Source organism: Nakaseomyces bracarensis, assembly GCF_045282275.1.
Source record: "Nakaseomyces bracarensis strain CBM3 chromosome Unknown Scaff2_0, whole genome shotgun sequence".
Classification (NCBI taxonomy): domain Eukaryota; kingdom Fungi; phylum Ascomycota; class Saccharomycetes; order Saccharomycetales; family Saccharomycetaceae; genus Nakaseomyces; species Nakaseomyces bracarensis.
In genome coordinates this window covers 454,592-472,312 of record NW_027263961.1, presented here as the reverse complement: position 1 = coordinate 472,312, position 17,721 = coordinate 454,592, and the positions used below count along the sequence as shown (strand labels likewise).

Sequence of the window (17,721 nt, the reverse complement as noted above, 5' to 3'; positions counted from 1 at the left end):
AATTTTCTTAATTATACTTTAGAATTGATCTACCTTACTTTACAAAAAGGACCGAGAAATCCTCAAAATTAAGATTGAAGGTTTAAGGACTTACCAGTTTATATATATTTGATTAAACAAGGCATTTTTTGTTTTATTACATGTATTATGGTTATATCTCAATCGTATGTATAGCATTTCAGTATCAATAAGTGAAAACAAGAAATATCATGCACCAGTACGAGAGGGTGATGCATCGTAAAGATACCCTAATTTTTGTAGTAGTGTATTATTCACTTTTGCCTGTATTTCTAAAGTATAAGCATACCGAAAAGAGATCTCTGATTACTTCAGGGCTATTCAAGATTTGTATGTGACCTATCTTTAGAAGTTTTCTATACAAATTTGTAAAAAGACCGGGGCAGGGGGGGCTTGGGCGTTTTTGGCTGGAGGGAAAGGGATCGCAACTAAGGGGAGATCAATGGCAAAAGGATTGGATGCAAAATATATCTTGTTGTGCCATATCCAGTTCTTAGTCCTACATTGGTACATCACACTGAGTCTCTACCCTCTCCATCACAACAGTTATTCATTAAACTTATAATTTTTTCTTTAGGGCAATTTCTGTGCGCAACCTTAAAAAACAACTAAAAAACAACTAAAAAACAAAAGAAAAAAACGAGGCTTCGTTAAAGTGCTGTTAGGACTGTAGTAGTCTCGAACAAACAATTGAGCGTATCAGACATTATGCGGAGGGCATGGTTAAGTATTGAGAAAGGACTATATTTACGAAATAGATATGCACTGCGATAAAAAGCTGTTCACAGATACAATTAATTGTTCTCGGAGGTGATGAGGCTTGTTTCCAGCTAAATAAGTGTTTGTGTTTGCTCTCTACCTTGCCTGAAGTTCCAATTTAGGAAATCTTACATATTTCCCAATTGTGTCAAGTAACAAAAAAGATGAAATATATTAAAATTATCTAACATGGGGAGTTCCCATATCCTGATGTTTTAGGTAATGGAAACCGCTCCGTGCTTGATTCATTAGGCTTTTTTTATTTACTTTTACGAATGTCTAGATATTCTAATACAGAATTCTTTTAGCCCAAATATCGAGTGAACTGTAATTTCATATTGCTGAATTGAGAATTGCTATCCGCTAGCAAATGGATCTACCATTTGGGCTACTAATAATAGCCCACATTTGATGATATTGTTTGTACCTTGCGCTAGACCTGACTATATTTTACATGTATTGCAGTAAAAACTGCTAAAAATAACTATTAACAATTGTGTCAACATTTGATACAACAAATGAATGCTTGATGTTATTATGTACATCGACTTGAAGTTTATTCTCCGGACATCTTTCCTTGTAGAAGGTTATTAGTTCAGCCATTGTATTGTTGGAGACCCAATGATCATTACCACTGAATAATATCCAAATATCTGTACCATTTTGCTTGCACTGATCGATAAGGGTTTTCTGAAATGACCAGTCGTTTCTTATTTGTCTCATTTCTACGGATGCTAAGCCCAGTACTTGCCTCAGAGTCTCCCTTTGTGTCAAGAGTAAGAAAGTTCCCAAAATGATGTGATGGTCGTCCCATGCACAACCCATCATAAAAGAGACGAGAAGCTTAGTCCAATATGATGGTATTAGTTTATTGAAGGCGATATCACTTAGAAAGGGCAGGTATTCGTATAAGTTAGCAGCCCATTCAAAAGCTTTGGTGAAAAGAACACCATGTGACGATTTATGTATATCAATGACAGTAGGTGTCAATAATCCCATCTTAACTACAGAACCGACTAGGTTTGATGAAGCCACAATTTTTTGAACCATATATGCACCTACTGAATGACCCATTATTATCAGTTTTCTATCAGGTGTACTGTACTTGTTAATAATCTCTATCTTATGATTTATCTGCTCATTGAGATCGTAAATAGGAGCCTTGTGATCAAGTCTCTTAAGCTGGCTGGACTCTATCACAGCGCCGGCATGGGAAATGGCCAAAAGTTCCCAACTAGGGTTCTTTTGATGTATCTTCCTCAGAAACTCTTGGTAGTATTCTAAAAGACCCGGATTGCCTGGTATCCACACAAAGAGAGGACTCTCTTCAACATCATCAGTAGGTAATATATGTATTATACATGTAGGTAAAGATGCAGCATGATATCCTTGAATAGACATGTTGTTTCCAGAAATAATTGTGACACCTTATCGTAATTTTTGTCTTTTAAGCTGCAACTTTAAAAAAGGTTAGTTATGCCCTACTTACAAGACTCATGTATGGTTCATGTTCTTGCATACAGCTAATTTTACAGTGTAAAGAAAATATTTTCATTAAAGAGGCGAGCAGGCAGGATTATCTCAACATTTTTTTTTTTGCCAGAAAGGCAATTTGACTTTGCTATTTACAATGCAGTGAGGTAAATAAATCTAATTTGAAATGTAGTTGATAAGGTAAGATGTCTCCAATCTTTTATCGGTGATGTGAACAATTTGTGGTCGCGTTCATCATCACGTAAGAAGGTTTTTACTTGTTTATATAACGCGTATTTGATAAATTAAAAATGAAGTATCTGTAGATAGTCCAACTCGTACATAAACAATTGTACAATGGCTTATTAGATGGGTGGTATAACCCTTGCCTAAAGACTTCATTTTTTCTTTCTTTCTTTTTTTCTTTGTTTATGTTTTCTTTACGGTCGCGTTCCTCTCATAATGAATGTCCTAAAAGAATGTAACGTATGTCCAATTATAAAGTATTCTCATACCTATTCCGAACAACTTCCTAATTAAGAACAGAAAGGGCTGATCTGCGGAAGAAGTCTTGCATCTCCACTGTCCCGCATTAGCTGTTGGGGACTGCTAAATTTAGGTCATATTAATGAATCTATCATTCCTTTCTTTTTTGTTATATTAAATGAAAATTAAAAAAGAAGATATTATAAAAATTTATGTACAACTATTCTTCAAGGGAGTTTAGGACTTTGAGGCTGTTCTCTATCTCTTCGACACAGTGTTTATGATAGGAGAGCTGGAAGTTTTGGAATAGTTTTATCAGACCGATGAGTTCAGAGTTATCTGAAATCTCTGACATCACTTCTACAGCCTCAGTAGTGTTTGAGACGAACTCGTCTTCCAACTGCTCTAACAATTTGGCGTCTTCAGAAGAGTGCTCTTCTACTTCATTATTATCAGCCATCTTAATATCTTTTTCAGGTTCTGTCGTGTTGGTCTTTGTCTTGTTGGTCTCTGTCTTGTCAGTGACATCTGTAGTAACGGTTGTAGCAGTTTCTTTAATATCTTCCGTTGTAGTCTTACCTTCAGCACTATTCGTATCGTTAGTAGTATCTTGAACGCTAGACTTGTTGTTGTCATCCTTTGTGGGTTCGTTGACCTTCGGTTTCTTCTTCTCCTCAGCCTTCTTAACTTCGTACCTCATAGTATCAAATTTCAGACGAGAATCCTCGACTTTGCTGCGCAGCTTGTGAATCTTTTGGAAGTCCTCTTTGATGATTTTCTCTATCTTGCGATTGAACTCCTTGGTGATCAATTGGTCCATTTCACTCTTGGACCTGTGAATCCCTGAAAATGACTCGCTCCAGACTTTAAATATTGTGACCAATTCACCTATATCTTCCTTCTCATCCTCATCCTTAGTCTCAATGGCCTCGAATATGTGCTGTGAGTCATGGCCGGCCTTGGCCATGGCAGACGCAAAACTGAGCCCTTCCTCCTTTACCTCAGCTGCCTTCGCCTGTTCCTTTGCCTTGCGATGTGACTCCTCACTCCCAAACCAGCCTTCTTTGTTAAACCACCAGTCTGAGATCGACTCTGAGATGTTTGGAGGGTAGTCGTACCCATCGACCTCGTACGTCTTCGTGACGAGCAGCATACGCTTCAGACTCTTCTCGAGCGAGTCACACTTCTTCTCCAGCACAATATACTGTGGGGGCAGCTTACTGATATCTACCTCGCTGCCAATGGTCTCCTGGAGAAACCGTGTCTTCGCCTTAATCGACAACTTCGTCTGCGGATCCAGCTGCTGCACGAGCTGCTGCGTCCCTTGCGAGATACTCTGCGTAATAGACTCAAAGTTAAACTTAAACATTTATATTATATATTATTGGTTTTGATGGAGAAGGCTATTGAGAATTGTTTAATAATATCGAGCTATTGAGAATTGTTTAATTAAAAGACCCTAATCCCATTATAAATCCCCATTTCATCAATATCATCATGATACAATTGCACACACGTCATCTCACAATACGTGACACACACACACCTTCTCTCCCTTTTCCCCTAAACCGTATCATACATAACGTACATAGCATGTGCCGTATCACTTACAACGAAAGTACCCGCTGATAACGGCCTTTGCGCGCGATGTACCGGGCGAGCAGTGCGAAGCACGCCGTGGTGTACAGCGCGTCTATCACCTCAGCGTTCTCACTGATCCTCCGCGCGAGAACCTCCCGCTTACACCGCTGTTGCACGGTATACATCTTTTCCCACACCAGAAACTCGTCCATCGTTTTGACGCCGTTCAGAGACCAATTCCTTTTTTTTTTTTTATTCTCAATTAACTTATTATTTATTATATATAATTCTCGGAGTTTTTTTCTTTCGTTTTATTAGAAACCCTTTGTTTTTTCCACGCACCTTCACCTCTATAATTAAAAGGGACTGCTACCGCCCGGCTCCCTCCCCCCTTCTCATCCCCATCGAGACTTCGAGACTTCGAGACTCCGTTTTTTTCCCCCCTTTCTACGCCCAATTCTACGTCCTCTCTCTCTCTTTCTCTCTCTCTCTCTCTTTTCCATCCCTTCTACAAATTCCAAATCCCCGAAATCCCTTAATCACATGATATAATCACATACGTACCCCTTTTTTTTTCTCCCTCAACAACCAATGCGATGAAGTGAGGAAGATGCAGTAAGGCGGTATTACTACGGGTACAGTGGACCGCAGGACAGTGGACCGCAGGACAGTGGACGCAGGACGATGACACGTACGGGACAAACACGGACAACCCCTGTACTACCCCTTTCGGAAATACCACAACAACGGTGCGAGACATAGTTAGACATACACAGACACACACGCAGAACACACACACACACACACACACACACACACACACACACACACACACACACACATAGAGACCATCGCTGAGTAACCCGTAGACAAAGCGGTGAAAAAAAAAAGGGTGCTCCCGAAAGAGAGAGAGAGAAAAAAAAGGGATTCCCCTTGTAGAAACACCCGTACCAAACAAGGACACTGTAATAAGAAAAACAATAACAACTAATAAACAAAGAGAAGAAGAAAAATTTTTCTGTGAAAGGGGAGAGTTTTATTAGGGAACTAGGGAATGAGATGGGAGAGAGAGAGAGAGAGAGGAAAAAAATTTTTTATATATATAAAGCCAGAAATGCTTGAGGATGGTTTAGGTTGGAAGACGAAAAAGACGGAAAGTACACTAAATAGTATTATCTATAAATAAACAATACAGATTAAAAAAAAACAAAACTACAAATTAACAATATAATATAACGATGTTGGCTGTTACTGACAATTTACTACGTATAGTGAACTTTTGTTTCTTGGTTATTACCATTGGTTTGGTTTCTGACTTGATAGCTACTAGGACTAGACATTCCTCTCGTGTGAACTACTGTATGTTTACATCTGCCTATGGTATTTTCTCTGACAGTTTGTACGGTGTCTTTGCTAACTTCTTCGAGCCATTGGCTTGGCCATTGGTCTTGTTCACTTTGGACTTCTTGAACTTCGCCTTCACCTTCACTGCCGGTACTGTGTTGGCTGTCGGTATCAGAGCCCACAGCTGTAACAACCAGAGATACTTGGACAGAGAGACCAAGATTATCCAAGGTTCTGAGAGAAGATGTCGTGAGGCCCAAGCTGCCATCGCCTTCTACTACTTCTCCATGGCCATCTTCTTGGCTAAGATGATCATGTCCGCCTTGAACTTGTTCTCTAACGGTGCTTTCGGTAACAAGTTCATCAGAAGAAGAAGAAACGCTGCTGAAGTTGGTGTCCCAACCGTTTCTCAAGTTTAAAAAAGGAAAGAAAAAAAATATTTACCACCACAAGACAAAAAATAAAATAATTTCAAAAAAAAAAAAAAAATCATAATAAGAAAACTTGAATATATTCACAACTAACAATAAGAAAAAATCTTTTCTTATCCATTTTTAAACAAAAAAAGAAGAAAATAATAAAATTTTTTTTTTTCTTTGCCCATATTTTTTTTTTTACCCAGTATTACTAATTTTTAATTAAATCATCCAACCCCCCATATCCATTTCGCCAATTTTAGAGGATTTATAATAACAGTATTATAATATAACACCCTCTTCTTTTGCATTTATAATTTCTTTAAAAAAAAAAAGAAGAAGAAGAAATGAAGTTATTTATTTTATTTCTTTAAAAAATCCCTTTTATTAATTTTTTTTTTTTAGTTATATTAATAATTCTCTATCCCCAGCTCTTTTAAAACAATATACCCTTTTAATTTTTAAAAAAAAAAAAAACTAGTCGAAATAAAGAAAGAAATTCTGTAAATCTATTGTATTTTCTTCTTTTTGCTATATATTTATATTATTAAATACCCTTAAATAATGAATTAATCCCTTTATTTTACTTCTTTTTCTTTGAATATGGTTTTAAATGCTTTTTAACGTTATATGGTATCTTCTCCCATTCGGGATAATACTCCATCCCCATTATACTATATGACATTCCGATCTGCAACTTCCCAGTATCGATGCGTTTTCGTACGCCCATCGTAGCTATACCTCCATTACCTTGTCTCCCATATAACAACTCATTCACACCCTCATCCGCCCTCGCACTCGATTTCGACTCGGGCTTCTCATAGAAATGCGTCTCTCGCACATTACTATGGTTCAATAGCGGGTTCTCTCGCATAGGATACAGGATAGGCCTGTACCCGTTATACAACATGTCTTCGCTCAGTAACCGGTTCTCCAGGTACTTAGTCATGGGCACCCTGGGCAACTTCCTAAATATCTCACTCACACGTTTCATCTTCGTTATCTGTCTTCTGCATTTCGATCAAATAATAATATTTAATATTACCTTTAAAATAAAAAGATAGTACCCCCATTAATATAAGTTCACAAATTTTAAAAGATGGAGGCCCGGAAGTATCGGCTGGTTTAGATAGAGTGGTTACCCTTTTACCAAACCACTAAACTCATTCAATTTTTCTTTTTACCCGGTAATGCCCAAGTCCCCTTCCACAAGGGGTGCAATCAACCTGAACTGTAATATTCCCTTGATCTTCCCGGGTTTCTCGCTCTACGTTAGCTTTCACCCTTAAAACAACGATGTGCAGTTGATTACCTTCTCCCCCGTCCTTTATCTTTTTATCCCCTTGAGAGGTGTGCAATAATGAGGTCACGTTTAGAACGCAGGTCAATGGCGTAGTACTCAAAGTCCTGTGGGGTTCTTGGTAAATGGAGCTTATTCTCCAGCGATAAAAGCTGGGACTCTACGTCTGCCTGTGGCTCTACTTGGAAATGGTCCAGTTTCTGTCGGGATAAGTATTGCTCAAACATGTCCTTTCTTGCTTCTATTGACAGATGCTTATACCAGGCTAACATTTTGGTCAAGAACTGCTTTTGGTCCTGTTTAGATGTGTAATCTTTAATACGGTACTCTTTTATCAGTTTCTTATCTCTCATTATATCCTGGGGTATAGTGTCGGGCTTAATATCGTAGTTGGCTACCAACTGTGATAAATAGTGGAATTTTGTAGGTTCTAGTTCTTCTTCTTCTTCTTCATAATGTTCATCACTTCCTTCTATGCGGTTGTCTTCACACCATTCTTCAAAGTAGCCTTCTCTAATATTGTCGTCCATAACAGTGAAGAACAACGGGTCTTGGTTGATCTTGCGACTCTCGCTCTTCCAGGTGGAGAACTTGTTCAATCCATGCTTCTCAAATAACTCGAACATTACAGACTTAGTATCGACTTCTGTGTTTTCATCTGGTTTCACAACCTTCTCCTCTTCTTGCTTCATTTCTTCTTTCTTTAACTCAACTGGTTTCTCTTCCGTGTCTATCTCTTCTTCTTCCTCGGAATCTGATGAACTATACCCAGCAAGGAGAGTAGTAACTGGTTTCTTTTCGTCCAGTTTGGGTCGTTTGACCTCCTCAGGATCTAACTCAGTCTCAACCAAATCAGCCTTTATAAACTCAATGTCGTCCCTGATCTCTTCATAAAGTTGCTTACACTTGTCGTCGTCTAGTCTGGGTTTCTTCAACATATTACACAGATAATTGACCCGGTCCTGATCAATAAAGCCAAGAAGCTTCTGGCTTGACTTGTCAACAAGGTCATCCACATAGTCATCATCGGATGGGCCCGACCGATACCTCTTGGTACCGTCGCTGAACACCACTAACTGCCAAGAATGCATCAACTCGAAGCTGTACAAGGCCTTCACTTCAGACACATTATCTCTCCTTTTCGGTTTACTTCTATACTCAGGTACAGTCCAGGTCGTCTCTTTAGTCCTCGCATTATAGTAGTATTTCCTGCCGTCCGGAGCTCGGTATTCCTTCCATATATCTTGGCCCTTCATCCTTGCCTATATACCACCCTAATAACCACGAATTAAACTATTCTAGCCTTCCCAGTACCCAAGCTCATCGCAAATTTCAGGTGATGAGGTGATATTTTAGTAAATTTTTTTTTTTCAGTGCTTAAGAGGACTCTTCTCTAATAGAAGGGTAAGGCTGACTTATAAACAATAACTATAGTCTAAAGTTTTAGAATATAGGTATAAGAAACACAAATAACAGTGGTATATTTAAATTAGTCTTTAGGATTATACGGTAGTTTTGTTAAGAAGGGTGCTATGAAGAATTTTATCAATTATGCGGATGTCCCGATCGGGTATAGCACACCATCGTTCCCGTCGTTGTACTGGCCGATCAACAACAGGAGATATGATACTGCATTCCTCTATTTTGTTTCTGATATCTGGAAGTTCACGTTGTATTGGACGTTTATCTTTAACGGTGCTTTTTATGCTGTTGCCGGTGGTATTGCGAGTTTGAATCATTGGAATCGCGGTAAGGGACTCTGGATCGCTGGGTTTTACCTCTTATACGCCGGGGTGCAAGCCATAATAATGGGTACGGTTATGGGGTTTCTAATAGGAGCTATATACAGAAGTGGTCTCTTTGCAATGTCCACATGGATCCCAATGTGTTGTGCAGTAGTGCAGATCCTCTTGGATGTTACTAAAAGTACATCGAAAATAGGAAGACATCTATGAGAAGAAACTATGTAAAAGATAACATGAAAAGCTTGCTCAACTGTGCAAGGTCACTCAATTGTGCAGGGACACTCAACTGTGCGGGGACACTGTTGTAACATGGTTTTGGACAAGGTTCGGCTACGTTATCGCTAGTGTAACCACTGTGTGTGATCAAATATTTTACAAACAGTAAGCCACGATTGCATCAACCACTGTGACCCTATTAAATGGCAAGATATGAATATTCATTAGTATAGTACAATAACCAATATATCAGGTTGTGCAGGACTTTCTAAGCAATTGTTTGAATCGATGAATTTTCGATGTTTTTTATTTTTGAAGAAAAAAATTAGTGCGATGGGCTCAGTCGAAAAGTTGCAGTCATATTGGAACGAGCAACAGTAATAGCAGTTGTAATATATCAGTTGGGGTGTCAATTGCTGTAATTATACACATTGCATCAATTGCTATAAAACACTGAGAAAGACATAATCACAATATATACAAAATATGGATGGTAATTTGTCTCTAGGGAAAGTTGTGCCGGCACACTATACTTTGGATCTTGAAATTGATCCAACGAAGCCTAATTTCAAGGGTAAGGCTGTTATTGAGCTAAGAGTGGCTGATATAACCGAGTTTCCTAAGGAATTTAAAGTAAATGGAGTTGATCTAGTGGTTCTGTCTGCAGAATTGGTTAGTGGCGACGCAAGTGATGCGTTTAAAGGGTTCAATGTTAAATACAACAAGGAAAACCAAGAAATTGTCTTGAGCCACGATGAATCAAGCTTGCCTGTACGTGACGATTCTAAATTGGAAATCACGTACCTTGGTAAAGTCAGCGAGGCAAAGACTCATAGGGAGAAGACCATTGGTCTATTCAAGACCAACTACATGGGAGGTTATTTTGATAGTTCCAAGTCAGACAACATTATTATCTCCACACACTGTCAACCTATTTTTGCCAGACATATATTTCCCTGTGTGGATGAACTAGCTTCTAAGTGTAGTTATCAGCTGTCTATCAAGACCTTGAAGAGGTTTACTACGGTTTCTAACACTGCTGTGGCTTCTACTGAGGATTCAGAACAAAATGGTACGGAATGGGTTACCACACGCTTCGATAGAACTCCAAAGATGGCAACATCACTATTTGGTTTTGCTATTGGTGATTTCAAGAAGATTACGACTTTCACAGAAATTGGTGGTAATAACGTTGATCTAGCAGTATATGCCCCATGGAGAGTAGAAGAAGCTACCTTCTCCTTGGATATTATGAAAAAGTACTTGCCTATAGTGAGCGAATACTTTGGATTCGACTACCCATTGAAAAAATTGGACATTGTTCTGCTTCCTTTCCTTTCTGATATGGCCATGGAGAATTTCGGGATGATATCTATTCAAGTCAATCATTTACTGCTATCTCCTTCTATGCTTGGAAATGAAGGTATACGTAAGCAGGTACATCAATTGGTCGTCCATGAATTGGTTCATCAATGGATTGGTAACTATGTATCTTTTGATTCTTGGTCTCATCTTTGGTTCAATGAATCATTTGCTACTTGGTGCTCATCTGTATTATTAGAAGATAATGGAGACCTACCCAATTACTGGAATTCCGATGATTACTTGAACGAACAAGTAGAAAATGCAATGGTTGCTGATTCTCACTTGGGTTCTAAGAGTATTTATGAACTGAATACATCAAAGAGCCAAGATCCTAAAAACATATACACTCATGAAATCTTTGACCCTCACTCTTATAATAAAGGTATTGTTATATTGAGGTCCATGCAATTGACAATTGGGTCCAAAACCCTAAAGGATGCCTTCCAAGCAATCTTTAAACAAATAAAGGATGATAGTGTTGCGTTCCACGAAAAACCTATCAAGCCCATTGACCTATTTAGTAAATTTGGCGAACTCTTGAAATCCGAAAACATCACTAAGTTCTATACTTCCTGGACTAGAACATCTGGATTGCCAATTGTTAGTGTCGAGTCCATGGGCGGAGGTAAGTCAAAACTCACACAGCATCGTTATGTTCCTCAACATGAAGATGAACTTGATTTTGAAGATGTTCCATATTATATCCCATTGTTTATGCTCGAATCAAGTGGTAACAATGACGAAAAGAATATTTTGTTGACGGATAGATCGCTGTCTCTAGATAGTGAAGTTTTAGCAGTTAATTCAAACTCACAAGGTTATTACAGAGTATCTTATGAATCTGACAGACAGTATGAGATTATCATTAACAACATGAAGGAGGGCAAGCTTCCTGATGCCGCTCTTTCAAAGGTTTTTGTAGATATGACTCACTTTATCGGAGATTCCAAGTATCAAAAGGAGGTACACATTAGTGGTGTTCTAAAAATAATCAATGCAATTGCAACTGAATCTGAAATTGATATCACAAAATATTGGAGTTCTTTGTCGAATGCGCTAGAGATTCTGCGTCGTGTTCATACCTCTCTTGGAGTTGCTCAAAGAGCTAAGTTGGCTAATAAGTTCATTGATCCATTGCTCAAAAAGATTGAATGGCCTTCTGATTTTACTGGAATGGATTATTCTGACTCAGAAATTAAGGTTAGAGATGATATATTTTTTTTGATGCAAGATACAAAGGATGAGAACCATAATGTGTTTAAATTAGCCGACCGCTACTACAAAAATGTGTTAACTGGGCCTGCACAATGTGTTCCATTAGGTATGGTAGGTAGTGTATTCACACTTACCTCCAAACATTTCAAAACTGTCAAGCAATGGAAGAAACTCTTTGAGTTGGTTAAATCAGCCAGAGGTATTTCTAATCATGTAATAATGAATGATAAAAACGTGGCCTCTGGTACAGACGCCTCCGTAATTATCCAAAATCTGGCTATTGAAAACCTGGCCTACTCTAGAAATGAAGAGATCATTTCTAAAGTTCTGAACTTCATTACCACAAACATAGATTCTGAAGGTATTAACAGGGCCATGTTTGGTTTACTCTCCACATCTAACAGATCGGCTACAAATGAATCTGGGAAAGAGACAGGGACAGCTATTCGTGACCTCGTCTGGAAATGGTTTGAATTGCACTACGATCAATGGGCTAGGAAATCCATGAGAGAAGGAGCCCAATCCGCAGAAAAACTAAGAATCCAATTGAACTCCATTACACTATACGTATTTGAGATGTTCGGAGATTCTCAAGGGAAGATAGACAAGTTCGTGGCTGCCAAATTGAAACAGTTAGGTGATAACATTGACCTAGAGAGCGTATGGGGAATGGTCAAAACCCAAACACGCGACAACAAGGTTATTTCTAAGGATGTCAAGAAACAACTGTAAAGGTGGCTCCAGTTACAAGAGTTACATATATAGTAGCTGAGTGTATGTGTATTTAAAATAAATATCAGTCTTTAATCGCAATATGATTCAAATGGGTCGTATAGTCCGTAAACCACGATACTTGGCTTCCGGGTAAAGGACTCGTTGAAGGGGTTTCAGGCATTGTTGGCTTTTGATTCGATTGGGCCTTATTCATATTTAATAGGAGTGGGGTTTAAAGATTCAATATACATTGATCCTAGAAATTGTTTGTTTGTTTATGGTCTTTGAACATATTTTGTAATCAAGATATAAGGATCTGTGACGTTAGAACGATGGATAAAGTGAGAGAGAAGCTGAACAATTTGAAGTTAGAAGCTGAGACGTGGCAGGAGAAATATGAGGAAGTCAAGTCCCAATTGAAGGAGCTAGAGCAGGATAACATAGATAAGGAGAATACGATCAAGTCTTTGACTGTGAAGAATGAGCAACTGGATCAAGAAGTAGAGAAATTGGAAGCCGGTCTAGCTGAGTCTAAACAGCTAGCGGAGGACTCCTCTACGCTCAAGGTCACTAATGAGAACTACACCAAGAAGAACGAGCAATTGGAAGATGAATTAGAAGAGACAGATGCTAAATTGAAGGAGACTACCGAAAGACTTAAGGAGGCCGAGTTGAACTCTGAGCAACTTGAGAGGAAGCTGGTCGCCCTGGAAGAGGAACGTGATGACTGGGAGAAGAAATATGAGGAGCTTAATACCAAGTACGAAGATGTCAAGAAGGAATTGGAAGAGATCGCTGATTTGGCAAATTTATGATTACGGATGCTGGTGAAGTGAAAGAATCTAAACATAACGACACCCAACCAGACACTAAAGAAGAAATAAATCTAGTACAAAGCCTAACTGCTCTCCGTAGGTCATCATATTGGTGGGCAATAGCTATGCTGGTCTTGCTATTGTTAGCAAGGTATTATTTTTTTGTTTAGATAAGGAATTTGCCAGCATTGGAAGGAAGATGTGGGTGTGCAAGCTGGGCTGAATTTTTTTTTATTTAAAACTACTAACTTTGCCTGCATCCATATTTTTTATCCTGTAAATTTTATTTCTGTTTTGGCTTCTGTTGATTTCCTATATTTCCTTCCTTATAGTTATCAAAAGAAGCTCACAAAAACATGATTTTAACTCCATTGTTGCTTAGCAAATATCCTGACCCAAAAAGAATAGTTTCTCTTCAGGAAGTTAATAATAATAATAATAATAATAAAACGAAATATATAAAGTCAGATTATAGTTTTATACATTTGCTACATTTTATCATATATTACGTTATTTCTCGTGATCTCTCTTTTATATTCTGGGCTTTATATATATAAGGAAGACATACACATATAACCTAACTGTAGCTTGGACAAAGACGGCTAATAGGCATACAGATGGATGTATGAACCCACTTATTGCGAAATGGATGCGTGTATACCTGAAATGTTACCTTAACCTAGTTCTTTGTCATCGGAATGTGTATCCTCGATCGTCTTTTACTTTCACCACGTACCATGGCTTCAATCTACCGCAATATATGCCTATTACGAGGCACAGTGGGCTGAATGACTACATTGAGGAGTTTATTATGGATATCATGGGAAAGCTAGAGCATGTTTATCGGCTGAATATATGTGTCGTGGCTAAGGAGACCGGATGGTGCGTTGAACGGTATGTGCTTGATTTTGGTGAGTTTCAGCATGGTGAAGAGCCAGCCGGTATATCTGCTGCTGATGAAGTTGATGTATATAACGAGTTTCGGTCCAGTCTTAACAGTCTCATCATCTATATGGAGAAACTTGTCAAAATTCGTGATGATACGGTTATTTTTGATTTGATTATTGATACCGTGGAAATGAATCTCGGTACTAAAATGGTTACGGACCCCAACAGGACATTCTCTCCCGAAGAAGTCACTGAATTCGAGCGAGACAATTCTTGGGTTAAATATTATCAGGATCAGAACCTTCCTGACCCAGTTGAGACGTCAGGTTTTTACAAGCCAAAGCTGAAACTCACATCTCTGGTTGGTTGTGAGTGGGGTTCGATACGTATCCAGCAGTTCAATGAGAGGTTACTAATGCCAAATAAGGGTCTAAGTCAAGTTTATCATGATGAAGGTATTGCTGAAAATTCCGAATTGACATTAGGATCACTAACTTAATTATATATCTGACATCACACTGTAAAATATAATAAATTGTAATTTCTATAGATTGGTTTAATGACATTAATGGATTATTAAGATGGAATTATTGTTAGAATTATTAGATAATATTACATATATCAATATTTTCAATATGTGAAATCCACCTATTAAGCGGTTTCGATTTTGGATATTGATGTTTATTTATGAATCGGTAGGATGCATAATAGTAGCAAACATGTTGAAAATATGAATAGGACCACAATGAAAGGAAGAGAAACCTCCTCGGTATCTATAAGTAATGTGCATGGATAAGAGAGCCAGCCTCTTAACGTTCCTATTGTATTGAACTAAAGTTTGTGTTTTTGATCCCTAGGTTTAAATATGCTCAGGGCTGTGACCTTCAAAATTTTGGACTTGGGAAACATTGATGTTACTTTTCGTGGAGACATCAACAAATCTCTTCTCACTAGGCTTTCTGTTTGGGCTACTTTTGGATACCCATTCGTAGTTAGTACCATTTTTAATTGGTACGAAATCATCAGTTGATGAACTCGAGACTGTTGTTGGTGTCTTTTCACTTGGAGCCTCTAATACAGGGTCTGAGGAAAGAGAATTTTTACTAGGCAACTTTCCTGTAGCACCCATCATACTATGTTTGTTTTTTAGACCTCCCATAAAGACTGAATCACGCAAGCCAAGAGTTGATTTTCTTGGATCCTTTGGGATATCATTGTTCTCAGAAAGAGTGGTATCCATTAACTGGGCAGTGGAAATTGTGTTTAGAGAACTGTAACTATCTCTGATTCCACCAGGCTGAGGTGTATTGTTGATAGAATCTAGTGTGTATCTCCAGGATTTCGACTTAGCTGGAATACTATCAACATACACAGATGATGATCTCATATTAGGTTCAAGGAAGGTACTATTAGTTTCTTTTTTGTCCAGAAGTAAGTCTCTACTACCATTGTATAGTGCATCAGTGTATACGCTAGCTTTTTCATTTACAGTAGATGTATCAGAATCCGTAGATGAAACTTCATCCAATTTCAAGGCATCTAACATATCTAATCTCCTCTCGGCTGAATTAATGTCGTTATCGTCCTCAAATGGATTTGATAATGAGGTAGCTGCTTGATTTGGATGATTGGCAGGATTATTTGGATCTGGATGGCTGATGTTAGGAGATTGTTCTTCATCAGGTCTTTTCTTATCCTGTTTCTTTTTCCTTAGTAACATAAACACAATGATTGCGGCTATAGCAATTACTGCTAAAGGGATTGCTACACCACAGGCAATAGCTGTAGAGTGAGATTTTTTCGTGGTACTCTTTGCAACGGGTGCAACAACAGCAGAGCTGGTTGCAGTATTGGTTGCTGATGTACTAGTTAGTGATGCAGATGAAGTGCTGCTGTGTGTAGCGCTTGTACTTGAACTACTTGTCGAAGTATGTGATAGTGAAGAGTTTCTCGAAATGGACGATGAAGATGTTATATTAGTTGTATTCTTTATCGACTTGTCCATACCTATGATATTGAAATCAATTTGCTGAGTTTGAGAATTCTTTGAGGCCACCACACCAACTGTTAAGTTAACAAAGTCATCGGGAACCGTTCCCATTAATGTTAGGTTCTGGGAGGCAAATGAGATCCAGTCATGACTTTGTGCACTATCGGGGAATACTACAGAAACATCAGTGTTATTCGAATCAGTGAACTGAGATGGCAAAAAGTTGTAGGAGAACCATTCACCGCGAGTAGCATTTAAATTTGGCAGCGAGGTTGTTGCAAACAAATTAGTTGTGGCTTCCACCTCCATATTTAAGTAGATAACATCACCGTTGATGTCGTGGACCATCACAGAGAAGTTACCGACTGGGCCACTAGCCTCCTTTAACAAATTTTCAGGAACGTTACCTACCACGGTATCGTTATCTAGAGTGACCCAAGACGGTTGGTTGATAAGTTGAATATCACCAAAACTCCTAGAAGATATTGGTTCGTTGTCATAGTATACATATTCCAATGGCACTGGGTATGAGAAATTGCCGGCTTCAGTAACATTGATGACTAGCGTATTCTGAATAGAAGTGGTCAATGTATGGGCACCTATCACCAATTCGAAGGGAAGTTTGAAGCCAGCATAACCGTCGATATCAGTTACTATCAGAGCCAAATCATAGGTTGTCTGAGGGGCGATGTTAGAGTTCACTACTGGTGCTGTACCGCTGAATTTCAAGTTGCTTGAATCAAAAAAGAGCCAACTTGGCAAAGGAGCATTATACTGATTGGTTCTACCGTAGAACGCCACTATAGGGTTTTCATCTTCGAAATCTGATCTATCGAAAGTAACGTTAAAAACTTCATTAGGCGTCAGGATAAGTCCGTTCTTACCGTTAGTGTAACCACTATTCTTCAACAACGCTAAAAGGTTAAAATTAGATGATTCCTTTATAGGAGATTTGTTTGTCACAACTAATTGATAGGTTTCATTCAGCTTCTGTTGATCGGACTCATCCGTACCTTCAAGAATGAAATTGAAGTAATTGACCTCATTGTCACTGTTAAAGAGGTCTGATGTCGGTACTCCCTGTATTGTTCGACTTGCAGAGTCGAAACTCAGCCAGTCCGGCAAGTTATATGCGTTATAACTGATCTGTACCGTGCTATCAACGTTGGATTTGTATGTATCATTCGATATCAGAAATGAAAATTGCTCGTTCTCACGAGCTACAGGCGGCAGCTGCTTAGGAATAGGGTATGCTTCATACGGTGCAGCGAGAACTACAGAACTTAAAAGCCCACATATGAGTAGTAATGTTTTAATCATTTGTTATTTATATTATACGTTTTCTTTTAATTATTTTATTGCTTGATTGTAGTGAAATAAGAATTTCAAAATCAAG

At 38.4% G+C, this 17,721-nt stretch overlaps 10 protein-coding genes across 10 annotated transcripts; 5 read left to right on the top strand and 5 right to left on the bottom strand.

Annotated features, from left to right (window-relative positions):
- Positions 1 to 1,251: 1,251 nt before the first annotated feature.
- RNJ42_00332 (bifunctional triacylglycerol lipase/ester hydrolase) lies at positions 1,252 to 2,178 on the bottom strand (the record flags this gene model as incomplete). Its single annotated transcript, XM_071050502.1, has 1 exon — positions 1,252 to 2,178. One exon carries the CDS (start codon positions 2,176 to 2,178, stop codon positions 1,252 to 1,254), a length of 927 nt encoding a protein of 308 aa, XP_070908748.1.
- Positions 2,179 to 2,956: 778 nt separating this feature from the next.
- RNJ42_00331 (uncharacterized protein) lies at positions 2,957 to 4,105 on the bottom strand (the record flags this gene model as incomplete). The annotated part of the gene is made up of 1 exon (XM_071050501.1): positions 2,957 to 4,105. The coding sequence occupies one exon, from the start codon at positions 4,103 to 4,105 to the stop codon at positions 2,957 to 2,959; it is 1,149 nt and encodes a 382-aa protein (XP_070908747.1).
- A 1,450-nt stretch (positions 4,106 to 5,555) lies between these two features.
- NCE102 (Nce102p) lies at positions 5,556 to 6,080 on the top strand (the record flags this gene model as incomplete). Its single annotated transcript, XM_071050500.1, has 1 exon — positions 5,556 to 6,080. The coding sequence occupies one exon, from the start codon at positions 5,556 to 5,558 to the stop codon at positions 6,078 to 6,080; it is 525 nt and encodes a 174-aa protein (XP_070908746.1).
- A 580-nt stretch (positions 6,081 to 6,660) lies between these two features.
- On the bottom strand, positions 6,661 to 7,071 carry SUE1 (Sue1p; the record flags this gene model as incomplete). The annotated part of the gene is made up of 1 exon (XM_071050499.1): positions 6,661 to 7,071. One exon carries the CDS (start codon positions 7,069 to 7,071, stop codon positions 6,661 to 6,663), a length of 411 nt encoding a protein of 136 aa, XP_070908745.1.
- Positions 7,072 to 7,412: 341 nt separating this feature from the next.
- Positions 7,413 to 8,633, bottom strand: URN1 (Urn1p; the record flags this gene model as incomplete). Its single annotated transcript, XM_071050498.1, has 1 exon — positions 7,413 to 8,633. One exon carries the CDS (start codon positions 8,631 to 8,633, stop codon positions 7,413 to 7,415), a length of 1,221 nt encoding a protein of 406 aa, XP_070908744.1.
- Positions 8,634 to 8,909: 276 nt separating this feature from the next.
- On the top strand, positions 8,910 to 9,332 carry MAY24 (May24p; the record flags this gene model as incomplete). Its single annotated transcript, XM_071050497.1, has 1 exon — positions 8,910 to 9,332. One exon carries the CDS (start codon positions 8,910 to 8,912, stop codon positions 9,330 to 9,332), a length of 423 nt encoding a protein of 140 aa, XP_070908743.1.
- A 492-nt stretch (positions 9,333 to 9,824) lies between these two features.
- TMA108 (Tma108p) lies at positions 9,825 to 12,650 on the top strand (the record flags this gene model as incomplete). Its single annotated transcript, XM_071050496.1, has 1 exon — positions 9,825 to 12,650. One exon carries the CDS (start codon positions 9,825 to 9,827, stop codon positions 12,648 to 12,650), a length of 2,826 nt encoding a protein of 941 aa, XP_070908742.1.
- A 314-nt stretch (positions 12,651 to 12,964) lies between these two features.
- TPM2 (tropomyosin TPM2) lies at positions 12,965 to 13,447 on the top strand (the record flags this gene model as incomplete). Its single annotated transcript, XM_071050495.1, has 1 exon — positions 12,965 to 13,447. One exon carries the CDS (start codon positions 12,965 to 12,967, stop codon positions 13,445 to 13,447), a length of 483 nt encoding a protein of 160 aa, XP_070908741.1.
- A 625-nt stretch (positions 13,448 to 14,072) lies between these two features.
- REV7 (Rev7p) lies at positions 14,073 to 14,834 on the top strand (the record flags this gene model as incomplete). Its single annotated transcript, XM_071050494.1, has 1 exon — positions 14,073 to 14,834. The coding sequence occupies one exon, from the start codon at positions 14,073 to 14,075 to the stop codon at positions 14,832 to 14,834; it is 762 nt and encodes a 253-aa protein (XP_070908740.1).
- A 360-nt stretch (positions 14,835 to 15,194) lies between these two features.
- On the bottom strand, positions 15,195 to 17,645 carry AXL2 (Axl2p; the record flags this gene model as incomplete). The annotated part of the gene is made up of 1 exon (XM_071050493.1): positions 15,195 to 17,645. One exon carries the CDS (start codon positions 17,643 to 17,645, stop codon positions 15,195 to 15,197), a length of 2,451 nt encoding a protein of 816 aa, XP_070908739.1.
- Positions 17,646 to 17,721: the final 76 nt, after the last annotated feature.